At 39.0% G+C, this 25,307-nt stretch overlaps 1 protein-coding gene across 3 annotated transcripts in view; it reads right to left on the bottom strand.

The window, feature by feature from the left end:
- ssbp4 (single stranded DNA binding protein 4) overlaps positions 1–1,620 on the bottom strand; it is an 86,225-nt gene extending 84,605 nt beyond the window's left edge. For all 3 annotated transcript variants that reach the window (XM_079245080.1, XM_079245081.1, XM_079245079.1), the window contains exon 1: positions 1,495–1,620. In XM_079245080.1, coding sequence (XP_079101206.1) covers positions 1,495–1,550 — 56 coding nt within the window. In that variant the 5' untranslated portion in view covers positions 1,551–1,620. The remainder of the gene's footprint in view (positions 1–1,494) is intronic.
- Positions 1,621–25,307: the final 23,687 nt, after the last annotated feature.

The raw sequence follows: 25,307 nt of genomic DNA, 5'->3' as shown, positions 1-25,307 counted from the left end.
TGCTGGTTCAGAGGTCACCCTGCCTGCTGCTCATCAAACCACATGGGATTGCTTTCATTCAGGATCCCACTCCTGCACTTCAATGCGCACCAACACGCGCACATTTCCAACTAAATGACGTGAATTCAGAGAGGAATCAAAACGCTCATCCACACCAGATGCGTGCAAAGTCTTGTTCTAGGAAGCCTCCACTAAGCGCGTGAGAGATGCATATCTAGAAAGCTTAATCGATGGGATACGACACGGAGATGTGTGAGGAGGGGGGGGGATACAAGAGACTCTAAACAGAATGAGGTTTCTTTTGCAGATGTATGAGGTGCTGCAGAACAACTGAGCCTCTCAGGACTTGACAGTGTTTTTAGATTACAACTGCATCTCAGCAGGGATCCCAGCTCTCTCACAGCCTCACACTTTTTAGTCCGTAAAAATAGCTAATGATGATTTTTTTTTTTAAAAAGGCTGCTCTTATCTACAGAAGGTCCAGGTCTTCAAAAGGTCGCACAAAGAAACATTTTACTGCTTTATTACAGAAGTAAAGGAAAGACGTGAGGGGCAGCATGGGGGTTTGTAACGTTCAAAAGTTTTTGATTAATATATTTTAGGAAAACACTAAATAATACACAGAGGTTATGTGAGGAAAATGCTTTTTTTTTTTTTTTTTTTTTTAAAAAGTTTAAACTTCAATATATCAATTAAAACTGAAACAGATTTTTTTTTTTTTTTTTTTTACCTCAATAGATTTCTACATTATAAAAAATATTTTTACTTTAACGCTCTTTGCTATGCTTGTGTTTAAGTATTCCTCTGGTATATAAAAAATAATAATAAGTTAAATGTTTGTGGCGGCGTGACTTCGCTTCATGGGGGTGCAAAAGTTTAGCACCACTGTATGTCTGCTGAATGGGACAAAACTTTTCCCCTCATCCCAGGGAGTGAATGATAACGCCTCGGCTTTGTGCGTCAAAACGCACAGTAAGCATACTATCTCTTAAATAAGGAAGAAAAAAAAAAGGTCAAATTATTAAAGCTTACAGCGGCTTCATCTCAGAAAGTTTTCGCAGACACAACCAAGCCAACCTAGCAAGATATCCGCGGATACACGCTTTACTCAAATAGGATGCTTCTCCCAACTTTTAACGCGGCAGAAGCGCGCGTTTACATCCAAGTGCATCCAAGGAACATGAAAAAATAAAGAGTGCCGCTCTCCAATAAGCGTCCACAAACTTACAACGGTGCAAGCGTTGCACAAATAATATTAAAACGTAACATGTGCAATCCAGCGACATGTTCTTTTAAGAAAAAGTTTTAAGAGACGCACCTCCGAGGTGGTCGGATGGGTTGGGGGAACCGAGCGGCACGGAGCAGCGCGCTTTACTACAGAACACTCCTTTTAAATTACACTACCTAGTTTAGAAAGTTGTACTCCCCTCCTCTGCCTCCTCGCATGCATGATAAGCAGGTAAACTCTGAGAATATAACACATTATCCACTTACTTTTCTCTCGCTTGGCTATCGGAAGGGACGACAGCTCCTTTACCTTTGGCGTACATGCTGAATTCTGTTTTAAGACTTTTGCCCCACTCAACACCTGTCAAAGAAAGCAGCCAGGAAAACGCTCCATCTCCATAGCTACCCCTTTAGTGTTTTTTCTCTCCCCCCCCCCCCCCCCCCCTTCTCCTCCCCCTCCTCCTTCCCTCTCCTCTCCCTCCCTCCTCCCTCCCCTCTCTTTCTCTTTTTTTTTCTTCTTTTTTTTTTTTTACATCTCCAACATTGGCCACAAATCAGGCACAGTTTCTATTGGGGGGACTTGAAACCGTCCTCTGTTGGATTTTTTTCCCTCCTCAGTCGCTGTTCCGCTGGCCTGCTCCTCCTCCCTCTGCTGTGCAAACGGTGGGGGCTTCTTAAAGGGAAACACACACTTCTTGTTTAGGGACCTCGGGAACACGAAGAGGGAGAAAGCTGGGGAAAGGTATGCAGTGTCGTGCCAAGGTAGTTATCCCTGGTAGGAAGTGTATCGCCTATGCGCGGGAGCGCGCGGCTCATTCATTGAGTAGAGTTGGGTTCCGCAACATTACTGCGTTTCGATTTCAGCCGTATAACTCCAGCATTAAAAAAAATGGGAAGATTTCACTTATGCCAGTATTTTTCTGGATGTCTTTGTGTCATAATTGTTATTTGAAAGTACACTATTTTTATGATCGTATGACAAGGTAATAATGTAGGTTTTTTTATGACCCCAGTTTCCACAAATGAACCCCAAAAAGCTGCTTGTTTCACTTCAAAATTATCATTGTTACACCTGCAAACTCAATTAGCCTACGTTTACTATCGATATAAAGTACTTTATATCTTAAGTATACATGAGTGCAAAGCTTTATTTCAATCTTTAGTTCATATCTCCATTATTAATAATAATCTTATTTGATGCTATTGCCCATTCAAATGTATTATTGAAGGGATTATAATAATGATAATGATAACCAACATTATATCTAAATAGGTTTCATTTACAGCACTTTGAAGGCACCAGATTGCTAAATATAATTATATTGGACATACATTTTCATTATATTATTTCGCTATTAGTCTAATCTGTTCTTTAACCTGACATGCAGGACTCTTCCCATAGAAGGAGATGTATCTTCCTTTAAAAAAAAATCTCAGGGACACATATATTTAATGCAAATTGGATAAAGCTTCCATTCATGAAAATTAACCTAATTTATAATAAAGAAACGGCTGCATTTTTTTTTTTTTTTTTTTTTTTTTTATTGTAACAACTAAAATCTTTGTGTGAGACAGTGGCTCCAAACAGATGGGTCTAAACAAGATCTTGCCATGATTTGGATCCAGCAAATCTCTGTGATCATCCATCCATCCATCCATCCATCCATCCATCCATCCATCTATCCATCTATCCATCTATCCATCCATCCAGCCGCTCTCAACTGGTATGATATCAGAGGTGGAATTACTCATTTACTCAGTTTTAAATACACGTGGATGTACATGTTTCTGTGCCCGTCATGCAGTGTTATTTATAGATGCATTCCCAGTGTAAAAGCTGTGTATGGAAGGATTTTCAGAAATTCAGTTTTTGTCTTTTAACAGCTGATTGTTAGAGCAAATATTTTAGTAGTAAATTTTGCTAAACATGTGTGGAAAGCCTGTCTAAGCCATCTCTACCACTGGTTCAGGGTATGTAACACCAGCAGGTGTCTGTTCAGGCATTACTGTTTCAAATTTGGACTATTTCATAATTGTTACCACATTATAAACCATCATACCCAACATTTGTAACAGAAAAAAAAATTATTCTTCTTATTATCCCCCCCCCCCCCCCCCCCCCTCCCAAAAAAAAAAAAAAAATTCTATTGCCTTTTTACGTAGTGTGAACTTTCCAGGGTTAATGGAATAACAGACTGTGTATTTGTAAAGTGATAGAGAAAGCAACAGACAAAGGGAGTAAACCTTTCTGATCTATTTAATAGTTTATAATTATTTTGTGCATTTAAACATTTGTGTTTGGTGATTATAGATTTCATTTATGCCATTACGTTGTGAGCAGAATTCTTGAATGAACAAAGTGTTGGGTCCATTTATGATGAACTATTTGACTACATATGATTACAACTGATTTTGTAAGGGGAGATATGTAGTATGAAATTGTTTTTTATCTCAGTGGTTAGCTAGTTATTTACTTGTTCAATCAAATCTCATTTTTGAGCAGTGAAGCACACGGCTAAGACCTTAGTCTTGATGGAGATTGTCTGTACAAGTCATTAGATTCTGGAAAACACTTTTTTCCCTCACCGCTCTTATTCTTTTCTAAATGTTCAGGAGTTAAAAACCCCAAACTGTTTTAAAAATGTTCAAAGTAAGTACTGACAGACAGGAGTAAGAATTAGAATATGCAACGAAATTAAGATGATCCCGGAGATCTTCTTTGATATGTATTTATACAACCGGTAACAATCACTAAGGTCATAGTTTTCTTACCTTAATATTCATGGCAGCTTCACTCAGAATTATTAGTCGTTGCTGCTCTCTGATCAGTTCTTACAACACAAACACCTCTTAGGTTTATTCAGTCAGTTTTTCAAGCAGCAGAGAAGACATGACATCTTTCATTATTCTGATATCTAGAAAATAACAGATGAAAGGGTAGTTGTGAACCCAGAAGCAAGTTAATCAAGGTGATCTTGCTTATTACAATAGAAACGCAAGCTGCACTGAGCATGCGCCAGGTTTTTACTCACCATTCTGCTCAGATGACAGCTGTTTTGCAGTCAGAGCACAGCTTCTGCTGCATTTCTGATCTCACACAGGAGCAAGTCCTGATGAGATCTTAAACTGGTTTCTTGTTAGTTAAAAGGGGATTTTTATTATGACTCATTCCAAATCTGACACCTGAATGACCTGAGGACATTTCTTTTTCTTATGGAACCATCAGATGTCAAATTCTAATTACACAGTGACTGTAAGGGGGCAAAAGGGAGTTCGTTCTCTGTCACTGAAAACTACCTGCTCAATAGAATATCTTCTCTGACTTGTTGCTGCATCTTTAAAATGAGATGCCTTTTTTGGTATTGGTTGACCAAAAGGCAGGATACACCGTTGCTCTTCAGGTATTCATATCCTTCGTACAATATGCTCATTCATCTGCTGAGTTCACAGCTTATTTGTCTATTACATTGATACAAACTGCTGAGGAGTTTGTAATAAAAACATGCCAAAATGATAAAGAAGAAGCCTGTTTTTATCACACATGGTAGTAAAATGGTTGCAGAAAATACTCGTGACATGACTGACATCATTGAGGTTACTGTTTTAGGTTTAGGAAAGTTTCTCCAAAATATTTAATACCATGGTCCTTGAATTTATTACTATTTGTGGCAAGCAACATGTAATCGTTCAAATTTAGTTAAAATAAATAAATTAAGAAAAAAATCTTGAAAAAGAGACCCATATAAGATGTTTCCACATTTTTGTCAGTCTATATTCTCACCTGGAGGGGGTGTTAGGGGTTGTTTGTCTCTCTGTGATGGACTAGCAACCTGCCCCTGCCTCTCATCTGGTAATTGCTGCCATATGCTCCTAATATTAAGTATTATTATTTTTACTATTATTATTATTATTATTATTATTATTATTAATAATAATAATAATAATAATAATAATAATAATAATAATAATAATGAGAGTAGTATTAACATTATTATTATTAATAAGAGCATGTAATGGACTGGCAACCTGTCCATGGTGTACCCTGCCTCTCATCCAATGATTGCTGGGATAGGCCCCAGCTTCCCACAACCCTCATTTGGACCAGGCGGTAAAGAAAATGGATGGATGGATGGATTATTGAGAGCAAGAGTACTTTTTCGTACAGCTGGTATAGAGTCTCTTGTCATGTTGTGTTTTAAGTTGAAACAGTATAAAATTAGTAACAAAAAAAAAGTAAGGACATTTGTGGTAGCTTGCTTATTTCTCCTCGTAAATTATATCAGTTTATGTTTTATTAGAGATTGTTACAAAGCCTTTACAAGGAGGTACATTTATTTTAAGGATTGCAATTATGTGGAATGTGCAAAACTCCTAAATGTGTGGCGTGCCCTCCAAAAATATGCCACAATCCCATCTAATATACTATTGTTTATATACACTCTTGTTTTGAGAGTGTTTACTTGTCACAGATGTATGATTACCACCTGACTGATAGAACGATATTTTGGTATCATATTCTGGACCCAGTAGCGATTCCATATCTCCCACAGGATGAGAACATTTTGCTCCACAGAGCCTGGATAATCACAACAATCTCCAGAATTTTATAGCAGAATGTGGAATGACCTGCTGTGAATCCAAACCTCTTCCCAATTCAACACTTGTGAGATCAGTTTGGGTCTGTGCTGTGGCTAGACTGACCAACACAACCACAGAGGTTGACCTTCAATAACTCCCGGTAAAGGAATGGGATTTCATCCCACAGCAAAATGTGACCAGGCTGGTGACAAGTATAAAGAGGAGGTGCAGAGCTTTTGTTGTTGTTAATTGATCTCCGACCTGTACTAAGGTCCCTGACAGTTTAAATGAATTAAGTGTAAAAACGATGGAAATGTGTTGGGTTTTTTTACCTGACTGTGGGGGAGTGTAATCACCCAATCCACCAACCAACTGAATGAACACTACCAGGAGAATAGTGCACAAGATTGTGACACTTTGCTTTGGGGGTGCTACCCACACATTTATCTGTGTTGCTAAGTCACCAGAAACATGATCCTTGGTTACCTCATACCTTTATAGCTGTGCCTCATTAAAAAGGTGACTATTCAGGCTTTCCAACGCTGTAAAATAGAACACCAGCTGGTTCTATCAAAGACGAAAAATAATCAAACACAAATTTACTTACTCATTGTGCAAAATTGACCTATCTGTTTAAAAGTATTACTAGTGAGGATATTATATCTTCAATGAAACTCAGAAAGTAATCTGGATTTAAGATCAGAATCAACAAAGCTCGTCTGCAAATAACATTCATTTAAGGTGATTAATGAATTTATGTAATAATCTCCAATCACATTGTCTTCATTTACCCTCAAAGATGTACACTATATTGCCAAAACTATTCACTGCCTTTACATGCATATGAACTTCAGCGACATCCCATTTTTATTCATAGGGTTTCATATGATGTCTCTTCTTTAATTCACCCTAAAGGTGTTCTGTCCTGTTGAGGTCAGGACCCTGTGCTGGCCAGTAAGGTTCTTATCCACCAAACACACTCATCCATGTCGCTTTGTGTGCTGGTGTGCAGTGATGTTAGAACAGGAAGGATCCGTTCCCAAACTGGTTCCATAAAGTTAGGAACATGGAATTGTCCAAAATCTCTTGGTATACTGAAGCATTCAAAGTTCATTTCACTGGAACTAAGGGTCCAAGTTCAGCTCCTGAAAAACAACCCCACAACAGAATCCCCCTCCATCAAACTTCACACATGGCACAATGCAGTCAAATAGGTACCGTTGTCCTAGCAACCACCAAGCCCAGACTTGTCTGCCAGATTTCCATATGGACTACCATGATTTGTCACTCCAGAGAACATGCTTCCACTGCTCTAGAGTCCAGTGGTGGCGGTTTTCACTCTACTGCATCTGACACTTTGCATTGCACTTAAAGATGTTGGGCTCGGATGCAGCAGCTCAGCCATGGAAACCCAAGCACCAAGCTGTCGAGTCACTGCTGTGGAGCTAATCTGAAGACCACATGAAGTTTAAAGATCTGTAGCGACTGAAAGTTGATGACTTCTGTGCACTATGAACCTTACCATCCACTGACCTCGCTCTGTGATTTTACATGACTACCACTTTGTGGTTGAGCTGCTGCTGTTGGCTGCTGTTCTCAGTGTGCTTCAGCTTTGTCTCGGTACTGCTGACAGTTGACTGTGGAGTATTTAGTAGCAAGGAAAGTTCACAACTTGTTTCACAGGTAGCATCCCATCATGGTACCATGATGGAATTCACTAAGCTCCTGAGAGTGACTTATTCTTTCACAAATAATTATAGAGGCAGCCAGCATGGCTAGGTGATTGACTTTTAGCACCTTTGGCTTTGGAAGTGATCGGAACACCTACAATTAGTTATTTGGATGGTTGAATGAACGGTTTTTGCAGTAAAGGGTATCTCTTCTTGAGTCAGTCATGTGCACATTTTGTGTTCGTGATATGCAACATTTATACTTTAAAGAAATCCATGAATCTATCACCCCTTTGAGGTCATCCCTCCTGACATCTGCCTTCATGGGAAGGAGAAACAAAATAAGTTGCAGTCCAGACAAATGATGAAGTTGCCAAGTCTTGCCAAATTATAGGTAAATGCAGCTTTCCTCAGTCCATTACTCGACAGCCACTTCAGATTTCCCCAAAGCCTTCAAGTGTGTATGCGTATATGTATATGTTATAGAGGGTGCCATGTCATGAACCCCCCACCCTGCAAAATCACGGATGTCCTCCATTTATGTGTTACATAAATCTAGCAATCAATAACTCATTCAGGCATTTTTAATATGACAAATATTCCTGTCTTAGTCATCATTTCAGCTCTCGATTCAAACCGGTCCCTTAAAATCTTGCTTTCACAAACTGTGCTGTTTAATTCTAAAGAAAAAACTAAAACTTCAGACTGTGACGGTTATAAAAAAAAAAAAAACAACAACATCTGAACGGCTTTGCCTCAATAAACATCTGCAGCCTCTTAAAGGTTTTTGAAGCTGTAAGCCATCGGTTACATAACTCCATGCAGCCCATTATTCCAAATATGAACCTGTCTTTCTGTTATTATGTCTGCCTGTCTGCCCGACTACCTACCAGCTGTTATATCTGTCCGCTGGCCTTCATGTCTGTCTGTCGGTTTTGATTTGTGTCATTCTTCTTGGTCACCAAGTTCGTCTGTGCCATTCCCAAACAGCCTGCACCCTCCCCATCCCCCTTTCACACTGCTTCATCCATCTGACACCCAGTGGCTACTGCGGGCCTCTGCTGTGGTGCAGAAAGACCATTCAGTGCTCCCATAATTACACACAAAGACAGACAGAAAGTGCTTATTGCTTCTGTGCAGCTCCTTTGCAGATACACGCTGCACCAACACATGAAAGAAATAAAACTAAAATCCATCGACTATATCTTTGTAGGCAACCTCGTAAAAACGTTCAAAGTCATTGCAAACTTTAAAGACGCCATTCAGCATACTGCCTTTGACATCACAAAAAGCTGTAATGGCTAAAACACATCTGTGTTCCATTTTCCATGATTTTGTTTAAACTTGTATATGCCATTACTTCAGATTTACCAGCAGCTAAAGGCACATTGCCATTATGTGAACCTTGAGTGAAGGAGAGATAAAAACCTCACCAGGGATTTAGGTAAAAACATTGTACGTTAAAAATCTCAAGAGGTTGGGTTGGTGTGGGTTCTTGTCTTAAGCAGCCACAAGATGAAAATACGACCCAGGAAGACCACGCTGAGCAGCACATCTGTGTATTATAAGCCTTGTGAAAAGGCATATCAGATTGTTTTAATCAGAAATAATGTTCCACCTCTGAACTAAAATATCTACAGATATTTAAATGATCATGATTAGGCCTTGTTTTCCAATATGGCATTGTGTTACGTCAAAGTTTTAGAGGGGAGTACTGACACTTTGCAGTCTAATAACACAGAGACCTCTGCCCACTGTAAAACACCTGAACAATACCTCCACTCCTCTTTCCATTCTTATTTCCACCAGCAAAAGCACTGCTGACATCATGCAATGAGAGTGACAGACAGCCCAGCTGCAAGTTGTTGCAACGTTGGCTGATACAATCAGCAGAAACACAGATTAATAACAACAGCTTTCTCAGAAGTGACGGAAAGTTGGGAAGATTTCACTGTCATAAAGCCACCAATGGTGCAGCAGGCGCGCTCATTTCCTTTTAGCTGCAGTGCAGATTTTGTTTAAGTTTTGAAAAAATGCCCTCAACCATCATCGTGTATTTTGGCTTGGCAAAATGATATAACAGTAAGTCACCATCTTAAAAGTTATGGTAAAGTAAAACTGATAAATTACTTTCTTAGAAGCATAATCGCTCTATCAGAGCTGTATCTTGGGTTTTCTGCCAGAACTATGTGTGTCTAACCTGGGTTCTCTAATGGATATGAAAATAAAATAAAATAAAAAAAGATACTTGTTTCTGTAAAGTTAATGATGGTAAATATGCAGCTTTTGTTATCGCTTCTAAATTTTTGTTCTTTCCAGTGCTCCTGCGTCTTTGCATAATACCATTTTCCATGCTTCTTTACAACTGACTTTAATAAACTTTATGTTAAATTGTTTCATCACTGCATTTCTAAGGTTCAGGGCCCCAAAGTGCTGGGTGTATTTGTTGAACCTCAGAGCTGACAGCAGGTTACAATCGAAGCCTGTAAGAAAAAGCTGACACAGTGGAACACGCTGGACTAAACACTAATGTTGTTCCTTCTGTTTCTGCAGTGTCAGCTTGATTTCTTAAAACAGACAGTTTGATTGTACTCCCATTTAAGTCAATCTATGGTTAGATTTCAACTTGGCCAGTCAAGTTGCGCACCATCGTTTGCTGAGTAAAAATTCTCAGTCGGGGAATCAAACTAATGACTGAAGTATCTTTGGTAATGCTGTCAGCTGTAAGAGAAAAATGAACACAATCTGCCAGGGCTGTCTTTCTCTGTAGAACATGGTTGCTCTCACAGGTATCACTGAATTCCCATTGAAGGAACTCGAAAGAAGATTTTGTCAGTTATAAACTAAGGATTTATAAAAGGACGGTGAAAGTCTGGAAATGTTTTTGTGACCACAAGTAAACTATGTTTCCATTACAGTTTTTCACAAAATATAATCAATATTTGGAAAAGTTTGACAAACTTCAATTGCGATTTGAAGGTGTTTACATTGAACAGCGTTTGGTGCGTAAACTTCAGTTAGACAAGATTTTACGAGAATTGCAGCTTATGCAAGGTAGCACATGGCATTATTCAAGGATTTTCTACTTGCTGCTTTTCAAAGCCCTTCTTCCTCATTTTCCTTTTTAATTCATTGTAAAAACTCTGCATTTTGCCGTTGATTGCTCCACACTGCACCATCTTTAGTGGTCACATGACCCCTTACATCATGTAAATGCTATAAAGGTGTTTACATTGCACTTTGGTGATACATTTCTGTCTGAAATTTATTTTTCAGACATTTCTGTATCCAAATGTCTGAAAAATAACCTCACAAGAGTGTAGAAACTTTTTAGTGATATTTGAGAGGTTTTTCAAAATGTGGGTTTCCATTAGCCTTCTGTGTCTTATTCATTCATTCATTTTCCGAACCGCTTATTCCAATTCAGGGTTGTGGGGAAGCTGGAGCCTATCCCAGCCGGCTTTGGGCGACAGGCAGGGTACACCCTGGACAGCTTGCCAGTCCATCGCAGGGCCACACACAGAGAGACGAACAACCACACTCATGCCTAGGGGCAATTTAGAGTGACCAATTAACCTATCATGCATGTCTTTGGATGGTGGGAGGAAGCCGGAGTACCTGGAGAGAACCCATGCATACACGGGGAGAACATGCAAACTCCAACAGAAAGGCCACTGAGTTAGTAGGAGTTCACACTTTCCTGGTTTTATAAAAGGTTTTGCTCAAATGTATGACAGTTAGACAGGTACACTAATTTATTTATTTTAGTTTGTGTGTGTGTGTGTGTTGTTTGTAACTTTACTGAATAAAATGCAACTCTGCTTTGTCAGTGTGAATGAACAAAAGGGAACAAAACCAGCACAGCGAGAGTGTCTTCTTCTTGGCATCACATCACAGTTTCTTAGTTGATTGCATCATTCTGGACCCCGGGCCCTGGCATAAGTGCTTCTAAGCTACAGACCAGCCAAGATATGGTGCTGCTTGGAGAACTCTGTCAAACTTGGGTCTTCAGCAAATGGAGAGTAAAAAGCTTGTATAAAATTTTGGCTCTGGATCTCTTCATCACCACAGCTGCCACTGTCAGAAAAAAGCTTGTGTGTTTTTCCTGATTTTATTATCTGATTCTTTTGTTTCTGCACCTTTAAGAACAAGATTAGGGAAGAGGAGGGTTTAGAGAGGCTGAGAAAAGGCGCAGTGAGAGTAGGGGGTAATGTTCTCATATGTTTTCTTTCTATGTGAAGTGGCACAGCCCCACCGCAGTATAAACACACACATCTACACACACCTGCCTGAAAGTGGGTGCACACTTTTACTTGTACATGAGGGTACAATGCTTCCAGAGCAGGGGATGAAAGAGTAATTTTGATGAATGAGCTGAGTCCCATCATGCACTGTGTGGAAAGGGAAGAACATGCAAAGACAGAGAGAAAGACACGGAAAGCAGCGCTGGGGGTTTCAGAGAGCTGTACGAAAAGTTTCCTCAACAGAAGAAGTTGAGACAGTAGGAAGAGGTGGTTGGAATGACGAGGGACTTTTTCTAGAACCAAATTTTTACAGTGAAAAAAGAAAGAAATGCATTTATTGCATCTACAAGGAAATTCCAGTACATCTCACTGAAGCAGTCCAAGCATCCGAGGCAATATTACCACCAGAAAGTGTTTTTCTTGTTAGGTGATAACTGAGGAAGAATTCCTCTGAATTTTTTCCAGTGAAGCTTCCTGGTTAGTTTTAGATGAGAACCACTAACAACCAGTCCCACCCCAACAGAACCATACAGAAATATGTGGTTATATTCTGGCCTGCTCACTCTCTCCTTCCATCATCCATTATCCACCATACTCCACCCTGCCATCTCCTGCTCCACACCACCACAGTGTATTGACTTCACCTTCCTGAAATGGATAGTCAAACGGCTTTGAGCGGAGAGTGACGACAGACCACAGTCAAGAGTGGTGGCTTGCTGTTTGTGCAACATGCTTTGTGGTACCCTGACTCCCAAACTAGACTGGGTGGGCATGGCCAAAAGTGTTGTTTCCGTCTGATGAGGACCGGCACAGCAGTGGCAGAGAGACACAAGCCGGCTGCGACTGGCAGGCAGGCGAGGAAATTGCATCATTAGCGTGAATTCCGCCACCAAGCCAAAAACATGTCTCAGTGTAACTCGCAAAATAAGGCTGTGCCAAGTCATTCTTCATCCTCCTCCTCCTCCTCATATACCATACCCTCTCTCTTCGCTCTGCAATCCCACGCCCACCCAATCCCAGCCCCCACTCTGCCACATTTTTTAATTCTCTGCTCCAAAACATGCTCATGAGCACACTTGCCAGCATGCGTGCCCACACTAGCGTGTGCATACATTGTGCATCACAGTTTGTCTCTGCTGCATGTCTCCCACACGCTACTGCCAGCCAGCACAGAGCATTGTGACCTCCTGCTGCCCTGAGGGGCGTTGTGTGTGCATATATGTATGTTTGTGTGTGTGTGTGAGTGGAGGGGGGCAGGGATGGGGTATATGCAGACGGGTAATGGGGGTTGTCACACCAGGGAGTCAGGGATATGTGGCTGTCTGCTCCTCCAAGCTCTACAAGAAAGAACTGGTGCTATTATGAGCATCATCTACATCATTCACTCTGATTGCCTCACATTATGAGCTTTTCCTCGTGAAACTAACAGAAAACTGACGTTAAATGCTTCACTTTATTTCAAAGTCATCCCAGTGAGTCACCTCCAAGTGCCGTCTGTCATTTAGATTTTTTCCCAAATATGAACTTTTCATCCTTTTTAAGCACCTGAGTGTAAACCATCGCAAATTTGTCATAGTACTATATAATTATATTTAAGAGGGAAAAAAATGCAATGATACGCCGATGGACTAACATGTAGTTATCTGCATTTGTACAGCTGCCCATCCTGACTAAACTGTGAGTGATGTGGAGACAGGGTCACCAAGGGGACAGAAGCTGACATGATGGCTGGAGATGTGTGTCATGCAAGAGGGATGGAGGGTGTAGTGGTGGGCGGGCAGACTGGATTGTGATTCTGTCAGCGTATGGAGGAGAGGTGGGGGTGGTGCTGATATGAGTAATACCACACAGAAAGTAAACAGCCACTCTTAACACCTACACCAGCTGACTGGGAAATATATGGTGGGAGGGAGAGAGAAAAGACAGAAACAAAGACAGGAGAGGATATCAGGAGGCACCACTGTGGGGAGTTTTCTTAATTTTTTTAAAGCTCCTGAAATAGCCACAGAGGGATGATGAATTTAGAGACGCCTATGTTGTCAGGAGAGGATGATAACATTTTTGGGTTGCCTTCACTTCCCTCTTCTTCTTTATTCTTCAACTTAAACTCTTCAATACAGTAAACCCAGGGGAGCCTATCTCCTCCATGAACCCAACTCCTGCTTTAAGCCACACTGTTAAAATCCTGAAGTGCAAAAGAAGGCAGTGGGGATGACTCAGAGAAGCTTCTGTCTCAGTTTGCATTTCAGTGAAAAGTAAAATCAAAATGAGCCAACCCCATGGGATGCCTGGGGATGCCACCACGAGCTGCACGCCGAGGTGGAGGCTCTGCAAGATGCTCACTGGGGCTTTTTGGGTGATATGACAAAAGCATCCTGGTGAGTGTGTTTATGTGCAAATCTGTGGGTGTGCATGTGTGTTTCAGGAATGAAGTACAAGTTCCTCTGCTTCTTTCTGTCTCCTCAGATGCACTTACAGTGATACAAAAGGCATTTTTAGACAAGAAGGCGGGGTTTTGCGACCTTTTGTCACCTGACGTTTTTCCGAGTATTTGCCTCTCTGGGTCTATGTGCTTACATTGCATTAAAAAATATCGTAAATGTTCCAAAAAAATCAGTTGAAGTGACCTATATATCCATGTGGCTTCTTATTAGCATAGACACGCATGGGGACATGGAAGCACTGGGCTGACAACGCTGACCTGTGTCATGGAAACGGCCAAGAAGAAGGCTATTTACATCATTTGCATTGTGTTCTTTGTTTGCCTTTAACCGTCTCATTGCCAGAGCAGATGGCATGCTGTTCATTCAAGTTTGGTATCAATGAATGAACGTGTGAGCGACCCTGTGGCAAAAAATTTATATGCTGAAGGTTGCATGACAAGCAATTTACATGATCAAGCTCACACTCCAGTGACTATAATCATACAACACTGAAGTTCACACAATAGGTTAATATGTGGCAGCACTGAGCAGAAGGTAAGCATGAAGTGACTGGGTTATTTTATTTTAATACACACATACTATTTATAAATAGCAACACTGATCGTGTTATAAGAGGGAGGTTTCTGTATTTGGCTTATAAGAGATCCAATTTGGTCTCCCGTCTCTGTAAACTTCAAACTCTCAAAAAACTAGTTTACAGTACAATACTTTCACCGCTGATATCGTTTCTAACATTTCTTATTTAGTCCACAAATGTCTTTAAAAACCTAAGATGTAGATGTGTATCTCCAAGGCCTTGACATAGAGCCCACATAGAAATATCCTTTTCACTGATACCGGCTCATTTATGCTCAACAAAGACACAATACGCAACTTTCTGACCTTAAATCTCCACATTGATATGTCTGAAATGGGCACACCCGTTAAAATATATTAAAAAAAAAAAAAAAGAAAAAAGAAAAAAATGAATGAATGAATGAATATCAACAGAAGGTTGTCACTTTAGGCACCAAATGGAACAACAGGTGTCGAGGGGGGCAGGTAAGCTATGTACAAGTTTTCTTCCACCTGCTCCTTTTCTGTTGTGGTGTGTATATGTATCCAAAAATGTCAATACATGTACAAACCATGAATGGAATAAATAAATAAATAATATACGTGAAGTTAGCATAAATGAAGTTAGACTACATTTTGGTTGTGCAATAAAAACCAAAGAACAAAATGAAGAGCCAGCTCAAAAAATAATTAAGTGGTGGCATTTATTATACTGGATGGCACATGTGAATGAAGGATTAAGTTAAATCATGTAAGAACATTTTCACCTTGAAACCGCAGTTTACCAAGGACAGTGACAAAATCATAGATTTAAACAGCCAGTTTCATGCATAATGGTCCTTTTCAATCCATTCTATCAACCTGTGGGATGGGACTAGCTCTTCAGAGCTGATAATTGTAAACAAGGCTGATCTGACATTAACATTTAGCAGACCATTTTAATTTGCACCTGTGCACCAGCGTTGGTATGTTAACAGCTCATATAATTTAAATCAACAGGTTTTGTCTCATATGTGAACAGGTGACTGAGGCGTTGCCTGGATCTTATCTGACCTCTGACATTTTTCAGTATCTATATGAAAGGGTTATTGTGAACTGGTTTTGCAGGCTTACAAAGGAAAAGGGAGAGTGGAGGAAGGTTGCAGGCAGGTGGAAGGAGGGTGACAAGGGGCTAATCTGCATATTAATTTCCCTGCATGATTAATGACACAAAGGTGTGTAAAACTACATCTGAGGCTTTGTTAAGTATAGGGCATATTTTATTAAAAAATGTTCAAATAAAGCTTTGTGTTTGTTGTAACTCCTTGATTTATTTGAGCAATGAGTCACCAACTAAACGCCAATGATAGAAACAATATGTGGGTACCAGTACATATGGCAGTTTTCACTTGAGGTGGAGCAACTGGGGCTGTTTGGAAAGTTAGTTTTTATCATTGCATAATTTTGTTTATCCATCACAACAATTTGAAACTGATGGCAACACTTCATGGACAAAAACTGAAGTGATGATTTTATTGATTTAGCTAGATAGCACCATATAAGGCAGACATTCACACAATAAAAACCTATTCTATTTGTCTTAGAAACTGTGTTTTGTGATGCAATGTCTTCGTGTCATGGTAGTTACAGGGTTGACCCCTGGGAGGTAGTGGTAATTACTGGATTAAAAAAAAACGGCCATTTTCAGAGGTGACAAATACTTCACGCAACTACCAAAAAGCTGTGGACTACCCACTCACCACCACTATGTTGAACCCATGCCTTTATGCTTTCATTAGCTCCTTGTGGTCGTGATACATTCTGACTGACTCCTTTTCTTTAATAAAATCAAAATTAACGTATTTATCAACATATTGCCTGACCCAATATAAATGAATGAATCATCTGCACTGTGGCATTTCTCAGATATTTTTCAATGATTAAATTATACAAAATTTGTGTTTTCAAGCTCCAAAACACTTATTCTGTGTATAGGAATAGCCAAAATTATATATTAAAAAAAAAAAACTAAAGCGAATACTCCTCAACTTGTTTTGTGTGGACATGGCCTTGACTTAAATCACCCTTGCTCTGAACAGTCCCAGCCTCAGGGACCCTTGTGCTCCATAGGAGACCCCAAGTTGAGAACCACTGCTTTAATGTTCACACTCTCACACAGCAGCAGTCATGATCACTGGCATGACACTCTATGTAAGTGAAAGATTAATATACATGAACACACTCTGGAATGTGAATTTAGAAATGTAATGCCTGACAGTATTAACAAGACAGAAGGGGATATTTGGAAAACAAAAACCTCCAAACCACTGAGCATCATACTTCAATGTGGTTTATGATTCATCATTGTGATTTACCAACAAAAACATGATCCTCTTGTCTGTCTTTATTCAAAAGCCCCCTTGAACATACGGTTGCAACACAACAGGAGACATTTCTTAGCTTGGTTTTTGCTTTAACTGTTTCAGACCTCTAAACACAGACCTCTCTTTTGCTCTCATCCATTTTCCACGGCTGTTTTCTGCTTTTCTGTTTCTCTCTCTCCCCCTGTCATTCACTCACATCATCTCTTCCTCCCTCTCTTCTCTGTGCAGAACAGCCATCCCCAGGACAACTATTAATCAGAGGCAGAAATGATAGATGCTTTGCTTACCAGCGATGCCATCTCTTTAGCCTAAGCACAAAGAGGCAATGTGCTGTGAATATATACATATATATATATTTTTTTAAAATAACAAAAAACACATATTTGCACAATTATGAATGTGCACACAAACACACACACACACTCTTGTCTTTAGTAAACAGCCTTTGCTAGTAAAGCAGAACCCAGACATGGATACAACAGGTTTAGCTCTCTGCGTTTGAACCTCTGCTTGTGTTTTATTGTCTGGTAAGGCAGTGTGTAATGGCACCTTGCGGCTTCTCCAGAACACTGACGATTAGGAAATACAACTAACATTGAACTCACTGCTGTCATGAGACCTCGCCGAGAGACTGCATGCAATGTGAGTCACATACTGTGGAATTATTTTATACAGTGCAACACACAAGACTCAAACCCAATATGAATAATTTAGTTTAACGTATTTTGCAGTTTGACTGATTCTACCTTTCTCTCAGTGAATAACACATTAATCTGACTACCTAAATGGGGAAAAAAACAGAAATAGAGGGCAGATAACAAGGAAGATCTCATCGTGCTTCACTAACATTGACTGGATTCTTCTTCTGACAAACAGCAGCAAAATCCCTTTTTTTTTTGTTATATTTTCCAAGTATAGTTGCTGCAAGGCTGCTCACTTTTCCAGCCTGTCGATAGCCCCCAAATTAGGTTCTACTGATCTGACAAAGTTTACCATTTATTTTCTTTTCAGTACTCCCAGACTTTTGAGCAGCTGGCTCTTACTGCCACCCTCCCTTTCACCTCTTAAATCACCTCTTAAAATTATTTATATGGACTTGCTTTTAAGTGGAAGCTTGTTATGCCACCAGTGCAACATGTTCTCCAATATGAGCGTGGATATGGGTTCACTGCAATACAGTGACCAGCCAAACACACACACACACACACACACACACACACACACACACACACACACACAAAAGGAAAAGTCACTGACTGAATTTTGTGCAAGCTTTATTAAACCGCTTCAGTACAAAGAGACAAAAGCAGGAGCATCAGTTTGAATAAAATGATGTTCAAATGACCTGACTGGCAACAAAGGTGAATGGGATGACTTTTAACCCCCAACTACTGACTGGCTGCTGCAATATGGCAGCACTCTGCTCTTATTGTAATTGTCATGGGTTAAAAAAAGGGGGAAAGAATTTTCCAACTGGGATTAATAAATTATTTTTATGATTTTTTAACTCTTCTATTTTTAACTCTTCCTTCTCTCTCTTACATATGGTCAGTTCTGGATCATTTAAGTTAAAGTAACATTACATAATGTTCTAACCTTAAACCTTTGTACATTCCCAAACACAACTTATCTTTCATGTCCCAAGAGCATCAGAGCTGCATTTTGGGTTATGGCACTGTGTCACACACTTGCAACTGGCCCCATTGGCCATTTTGAACATGCATTGAGGCAGATTCAACGAACTGCAACAGAAGATTACCAGAGCAAGTGAAGGACAGAAAAAGTGATAGGGTAAGACATAAGATAGGGGTTAATATGAGGTGGACTTTTACTGGCTGGAGAGAGCTCAGTGAAGAGACAGGACACCGCTGGGCTTAAATTTTTTTATTTTAGGTAGCACCATATCAAGAACATCTCCCAATGTTCAGTTGTGTGGCTTTAAAAATGACCAAATGTGGAAAAAGGGTTTTTGGGAAGCGTTTCATTTCAGGAAATACAAAATTCTCTTTCTTGTATGTGGCATGATTCAGACCTATTAATCTGCATATGTAAAACATTAAAATAATGTCTATAGCGTGCTCAGTAAACACCAATTTATCTTTTAGTGTTTGTTGACAGTAGGAACAATCGATCTTCCATTATTCCTGCAAGTTTGTAAATGACACTTATGTAAAGCATGAATGATATTTGGCAGTACACTGAATATTAGTGGTTTGTTGAAGTTCAGCTTTTCACAGAAGACATGAGGCATTGGCACAAATTGTTGGTCAGGGCAATTCAGCCTTCAAAACTCTCAGTTATCTTTAATAATGTGACTTCAATAATGTCTTCTTTTTTCCACTGCAAATTCTTGAAAAAATAACTTAATTACTTCAACCACTTCATGTGGATTAAGTTGGCTTTTTTAAATACAATTGAAAATGTTTACTCTTTGGAAACGTTTTCTGTTTATCTCTCAGCACAAACATGCATGATTTTTTCTTCCTCACAACAATCATTCACCAAAAACACTATAGACTGAATTATGAACAAAAGGTTTATACAGTGGATTTAACGGAGAAAAAAAAGGTGCATCAGTTATTGTTATGAAGGAGGCACTGTTGCAGACACCTACAAAAACAGCAAATATGGCATATTGCTCAAAATATCTCTTCCTTTGCTGCCTGCCTCTCCTGATGAAGAAATAATTGAAAAGGCTGCTCCATGCATGTACAAAGAATATGACACAGGCTGTATGTGTGGAGCGGTGTCAGTTTTCTGTTGGGTTGGGGGTTGGGTGGAGCAGGTTAGCAGCAGGGTGGAAAGGAGGGAAGATGATCTGCTGATTTATAATACATTAAAGGTGAGGAATAAGAAATGGTTTATAGAGCTAGATGGTTAATGACTGGAAACCATTTTCTCAGTATGCAAAAATTCAAACAGCAAAAATTTATTTCAGTCAAAAATGAAGTAAATAAGACTTCATTTGTCTTCCATCCATACACAAACAGTAAAGCAATTGGGATGATAAAATCATAAGTGATTCTTAGATCATCATTTCAATTTATACTGAATGACCCCAAGATATCTTTCGTTCATTTTCTTAACTATTTAGTCCAATTAAGGGTCGCGGGGCAGCTGGAGCCTATCCCAACAATCATTGGGCGAGAGGGATTATTCATGCTTCGTTTTATAATCTTAATTCAGTTTGTCAGTAAACATCCATTTTTTTGCATTTCAGCCATGCAAACACATTTAAAAAACAGTTGGGTCAGTGACAAATATGGGCTTGTGATGAAGCATTGACATAAACATGCTACTCTAAAGAAGTGATGTCAACCAGTGAGTGAAATCGTGATACAAATAGAATTTCCATGTGTGGAGAATCCAGAGCAAGATGAGTAAAGGATTTCTTGGTATTGTACTGGCATGCTTGTATCCCTTTTTCTGTGTATTTAAATGCAAATAATATTTAAGCACTATAACAATTCGTGTGGAAAGGAAGTCTAAATATAGCTGTAGCAAAAAGCCTTCCAACATGACAAGTATTTACTTAGCAAAGATGCCTGTTTTAATAAACATAAATGGGAAATTGCAAAGGAAAACATAATGTAACAAATCAAAATTAATCTAACATACAACCTTATAATCTGGGCCTCGCACACAGACAAAAGGCCACCATCCAGTTCTGGATGTAGTATCCAGAATTTTGCCAAAATTCAGATAGAACTTCAAATCTGGTAGAACGTGGTGGGAACGTCTCTCGTATTTTTTTGGCCAATGCACCCGGACCTTTTGTTGTGGAGTAATATGCATATTAACTGAAAAACCATATCTCGTCAAGACCCATTCTCAGAAAAAAGTATGAAAATACATCCAGTTGTTTTTGTGTAAAGCTGCTAGCAAAAAAATAATAAAAAAAATAAAACCAGCAACAAATATTCTTGGCAGAAGGAAAAACCCAGGATAGTCTGTCTGCTGACCACTAAGCAAAGATGGAGTAAACATTATTAAATCAAACTTGTGGTTATAAACCAATAGTTGATTTTATGGGCAACTGCGACAAATGGTGGCAACTTACCACTTTATCACAAAAGAGAAGGCCAAAATAAACTAAAAAACACAGCATCACGGCTACACTTGCACATGATTCCTGACGTGCACATCAGTTGCCTGTCATCCAACATGCACAAGCTGCCAATGTTAAATGTGGCTAAGCCAGTACAGTAGAGTGATGTTTTCAGTCTAAGTATTAGCACAGAAACACACCCACCAGAGCAGCAGAAATGCTCCCAGTGCATCAGGAAGTCATCAGAAAACTGATGAGAAGAACTTTTCACCAGGCATCAGCATGGGAATGTGTTGAAATAACACCTTGAAAAATGTCATTGGTTGGTTTTATGAATGCCAGAACACCTTTCAAGGGTTGTGTGAAGAGTGGAATATTACAAAGCGGAAAAAGCTTTCCTGTCTCACTTTCTTTGTGAGCAAATACTTACAAAAATTAATGTACAATAAAATTAAAAATTAAGCTCGTAAAAGAACATTTTAAATATCATTCGTTCATAATTCGTGCCATGATATAAGCATGTCAATACAATTTTTTCTTGGCATTTCACAAACCTTTTCAGATTTGATACGCTATATTTACAATCCACATATATTGATCTACATTTACCTATTCAGCCTTATCCAAGCTGCAGTGTACACTTCTATATCATACACAGTATTTATTTCTTGACCTCATTTCCATAAATGAGGTCAAAGACAAAAAACCACTTTAACATGAGAAGTCATTAACAAAGAATTGTTTGAAGATGTGCCACAAAAAGTAAACATGATATTTTACAAGTACCCTGCTCAGACTTTCTCTTCTAACTTCATTCTAGCTATATAGGATTGCAGTGATTAAGCTACTGCTTTGCTATTATGTTTTTAATGTTTAACAATGCCAGAAAGGGTATAAAAGACCACTGAAGTGAATGATGTTGGTTGTCATCTCAACAATCACTATTCTTACCCATCCTCCTGTCCTTCATCCAATCTGCATCAATCAGGATGGATATGATTGTCTGCAAATAACATAATGCTTTGAATGTTGCTATTGTACTGAATTTTTTCCTTTACTATTATTTACAGAGAATGGTTGGGAGTTTCCTGTGCTAAGTAAGATGATAAATGGAGGCTCTGATGCTCCTTTCTTTAACATTTAGAGATCACAATCATTAAATGATCAGTTTTATCCCTCTGGTCATTTCACCGAGGAGCAATCTTAAAGACTTTTGTACACCTGTTTCAATGTTTTGTTGAGATAAAAGGTTATTTAAACGAATAGTCTAACCAACATAATGGAGGCACAACAACACAAACAGGATAACACAAAGTGAACAAAGACTTTTTCTTCCCTCCTGTCCTCCAAGGGCCAAGATAAGGAGTTAATTAAAAATACATGGTCTGGTTTAGATGTTAACAAAAAGGTTAGAAATGACAAAAATGTATTCTAGTCGGTGAAAGCTGTTTTTGGTACAGCAGTTGGACCCACTCTGGCTCTAAATGTGTCCGTTTCTTTAACTTTTCTTGAAATTGCCTCTGTGCATGTCCTACATTCGACTTCGCTACATTGCAGACTAATCTTCTTTTTTTCTTTCTATATTATTATTATTATGCCCTTTTTTGTCAATTACAGCAGCACCTTGGGCAACTTCGGTCGCTGTAAGCGTGCTATAGAAATAAACTTAAACTTGAAACTGTCATTTTGAGTTCCCAACTCATACTGAATGTCGTCTTTGGCAAACAGACTGGAAGGAACCTGGAAAAGAACATGAAAAGTCCTAACCCTCTATTGTGTAAATTTTTCAGGAAAAGTTTTGACTCAGGTCTTTTAAAGTTCTGGGTAAATGATAAAGGTTCAGTTTGGTGGAAAGGCGCTTTTGTTGCTTGCTTAATAAGACAATGTTGAGGGATTGTTGTTGATATGTGCAATTTTCAAGAAAAACATCAAATAAAAAACAGTTCTATGATGAAATGCATTAAGTTGCACTTAAAATCAAACATATGATATTCTGACTGGTTGCTTTGGGAATTTGGGAATCTACCAGCCAAATTGGCTGATGAGGTTGGGTTGTTTTTTTTTTTTTAAATGTAATTTAGAGACTGACTTACCTGCACAAGACATCTGCCTACCAATATACAGCTATATCATACATTTCAAGCTTTCTTAAAAAAATGACTGTATCCTGTTATGGTGTACTGGACTGGGTTCCAGCATTACTGGGTTCAAGCAATGCATTTTTCATTTTAGTTTCAAAGCAAACTCAAAGCTTGAATCGATCGGTTTGCATCAGTACTGATTGTGAGGCATTCCAAACATTTCCCTGGATTATTTCCTGCAAAACAAAGACGGTGAAGAAAACAAACTGTTTACATTACCACTTAAACGCCAGCTTAATGATGTATCAGTCAGGCTACGTTGGTGTCTCATGAAAAGTGCAACTTTGGCAAAACTTTGGTAAACAACTCGATAATTCACAAAACAATCCTATGTTTCATATTACGTTATCATTTCCAATCAAGGATGGACAATTTTGTTTAATGTTCAGTCAAAATCAGGCCAGCTTTATCTCCTTTAATGACCTATTCACCCATGATCTAATTTACATGATTGAAAATCTTCTCAAAATCATTCATGCACTATAGACTCCAGGAGTAAACTGGACATCTTGGCAAAGCTTGAAGTGAAGCAACAGTATGGACTGTATCAATAATGAGGACACAAACCTCAACTAGACTCTGGAGCCCCACTCAGTATGCCAGGGTTTGTCCAAGTAGATAAATCAGAAATAATTGCCCAGATCCCCCTACATTTTCCCAGACACAGTGAATAAAGATGAGGGGACACAGCACAATACAATAAGACATCAGTCACTTCCCAACCTTCATGGGTCAGTGGCTGAAACAATAGCATAGCCTAATTGTTTACCATAATTTTTAAACAAAGACCACGTCTTTTCTTCCATTTCTTTTGGTTCACATCAAAACCCCAGTTTGGTCAAGTGAAAAAGCGCAGATAATATACTGCAAATCCTTCTTACTTATGTTCAGTCTGTTGGAAAATCCAGATCCACTCATCAGATACTGTGACAATAACTAAGGTGTGCAAAAAATTTAGAAACCACTAGGACCTGCCTCCGTGATGTCAGTCACTGGGTGCAAACAAGACAGTGGTAGCAGCCACAGTGAGCCTGTTAGCACTCTGTAGCCGTTAAAACTGTCAAATATGTCAAAAAGTCACCAAAGTTACAGAAAAGTCCCAGAAAGAAAACCAGAAAAACTAGTTTAAGTGACAGTTGCACAAGAGTGTGTACTTTAGATAATAGATAGGAGTGTGTTTTCATACTCCTAAAAGAGAGGAATATAAAGTACACTTTGCATGCCGCATGGAAAAGCAGATTTTTTTAATGGTTTCTCTTTTAATGTCATGCGGCAGTGTTAGGTCAACAAAGGCTGACCGAGGGGAACTATAAACAGAGAAAAGATGGGATGAAGGGAGCGGGAGAAATGGTGTATGGAGGGCTGAAATGGAGTGAATCACCTTTACAGGGTCCTGCCTCAGCGCTCCCGGGTGATTGAACAGATCAGCTGGGTTCAGCCTGACAGAGCGAAAGAGAAGCCAAGAGAGATGAGGGCAGGAAGAGAGATTTATCAGTATATAGGGATGTTATCCTCCTACTGTATGTTACCAAAGTAGTAAATCACAGAGTGAGCCCTTACAGGGTAAAAGGTTGGGTTTACTGCCAAGGTGGCAATAAAACCTTTACCAAAGTGATGTCATGCGTTTTAATAGATGTGAACACAAGAAGGTCACAGGTTAATTTTATTTTGAGAATAAACAAAAAGAGCATATTTCTGGGGAAAAAAACAAAACCAAAAACGTAAACTGAAGTCATTTGCTGGATGTTCAGAGTTCAAGATTTACTGCAATTTAAGGCTTTTTTTTTTTTTTTTAAATAGAAAGGAGCATCCCAGTTTTGCATAAATGTTTCAAGTGCAAAGCTGATAAACAGACGTATGAAAAGTATATTTGTGTCACATAGATCATTTTTTGTTATTTTACGGTGTTATTGTTGTCAGTTTGCAAGGTAAAGAAAAGTATATAAAAACCTTTTATATTCATTAATGCTATCGTTACACTGAGAAATGATTTTTTTTTCTGCTGTGAATAAGAATATAAAGTGGAAATGTTTTGTT

Source organism: Telmatherina bonti (assembly GCF_933228915.1).
Source record: "Telmatherina bonti genome assembly, chromosome: 8".
Classification (NCBI taxonomy): Eukaryota; Metazoa; Chordata; class Actinopteri; order Atheriniformes; family Telmatherinidae; genus Telmatherina; species Telmatherina bonti.
This window is presented reverse-complemented; position numbering and strand designations above follow the sequence as displayed.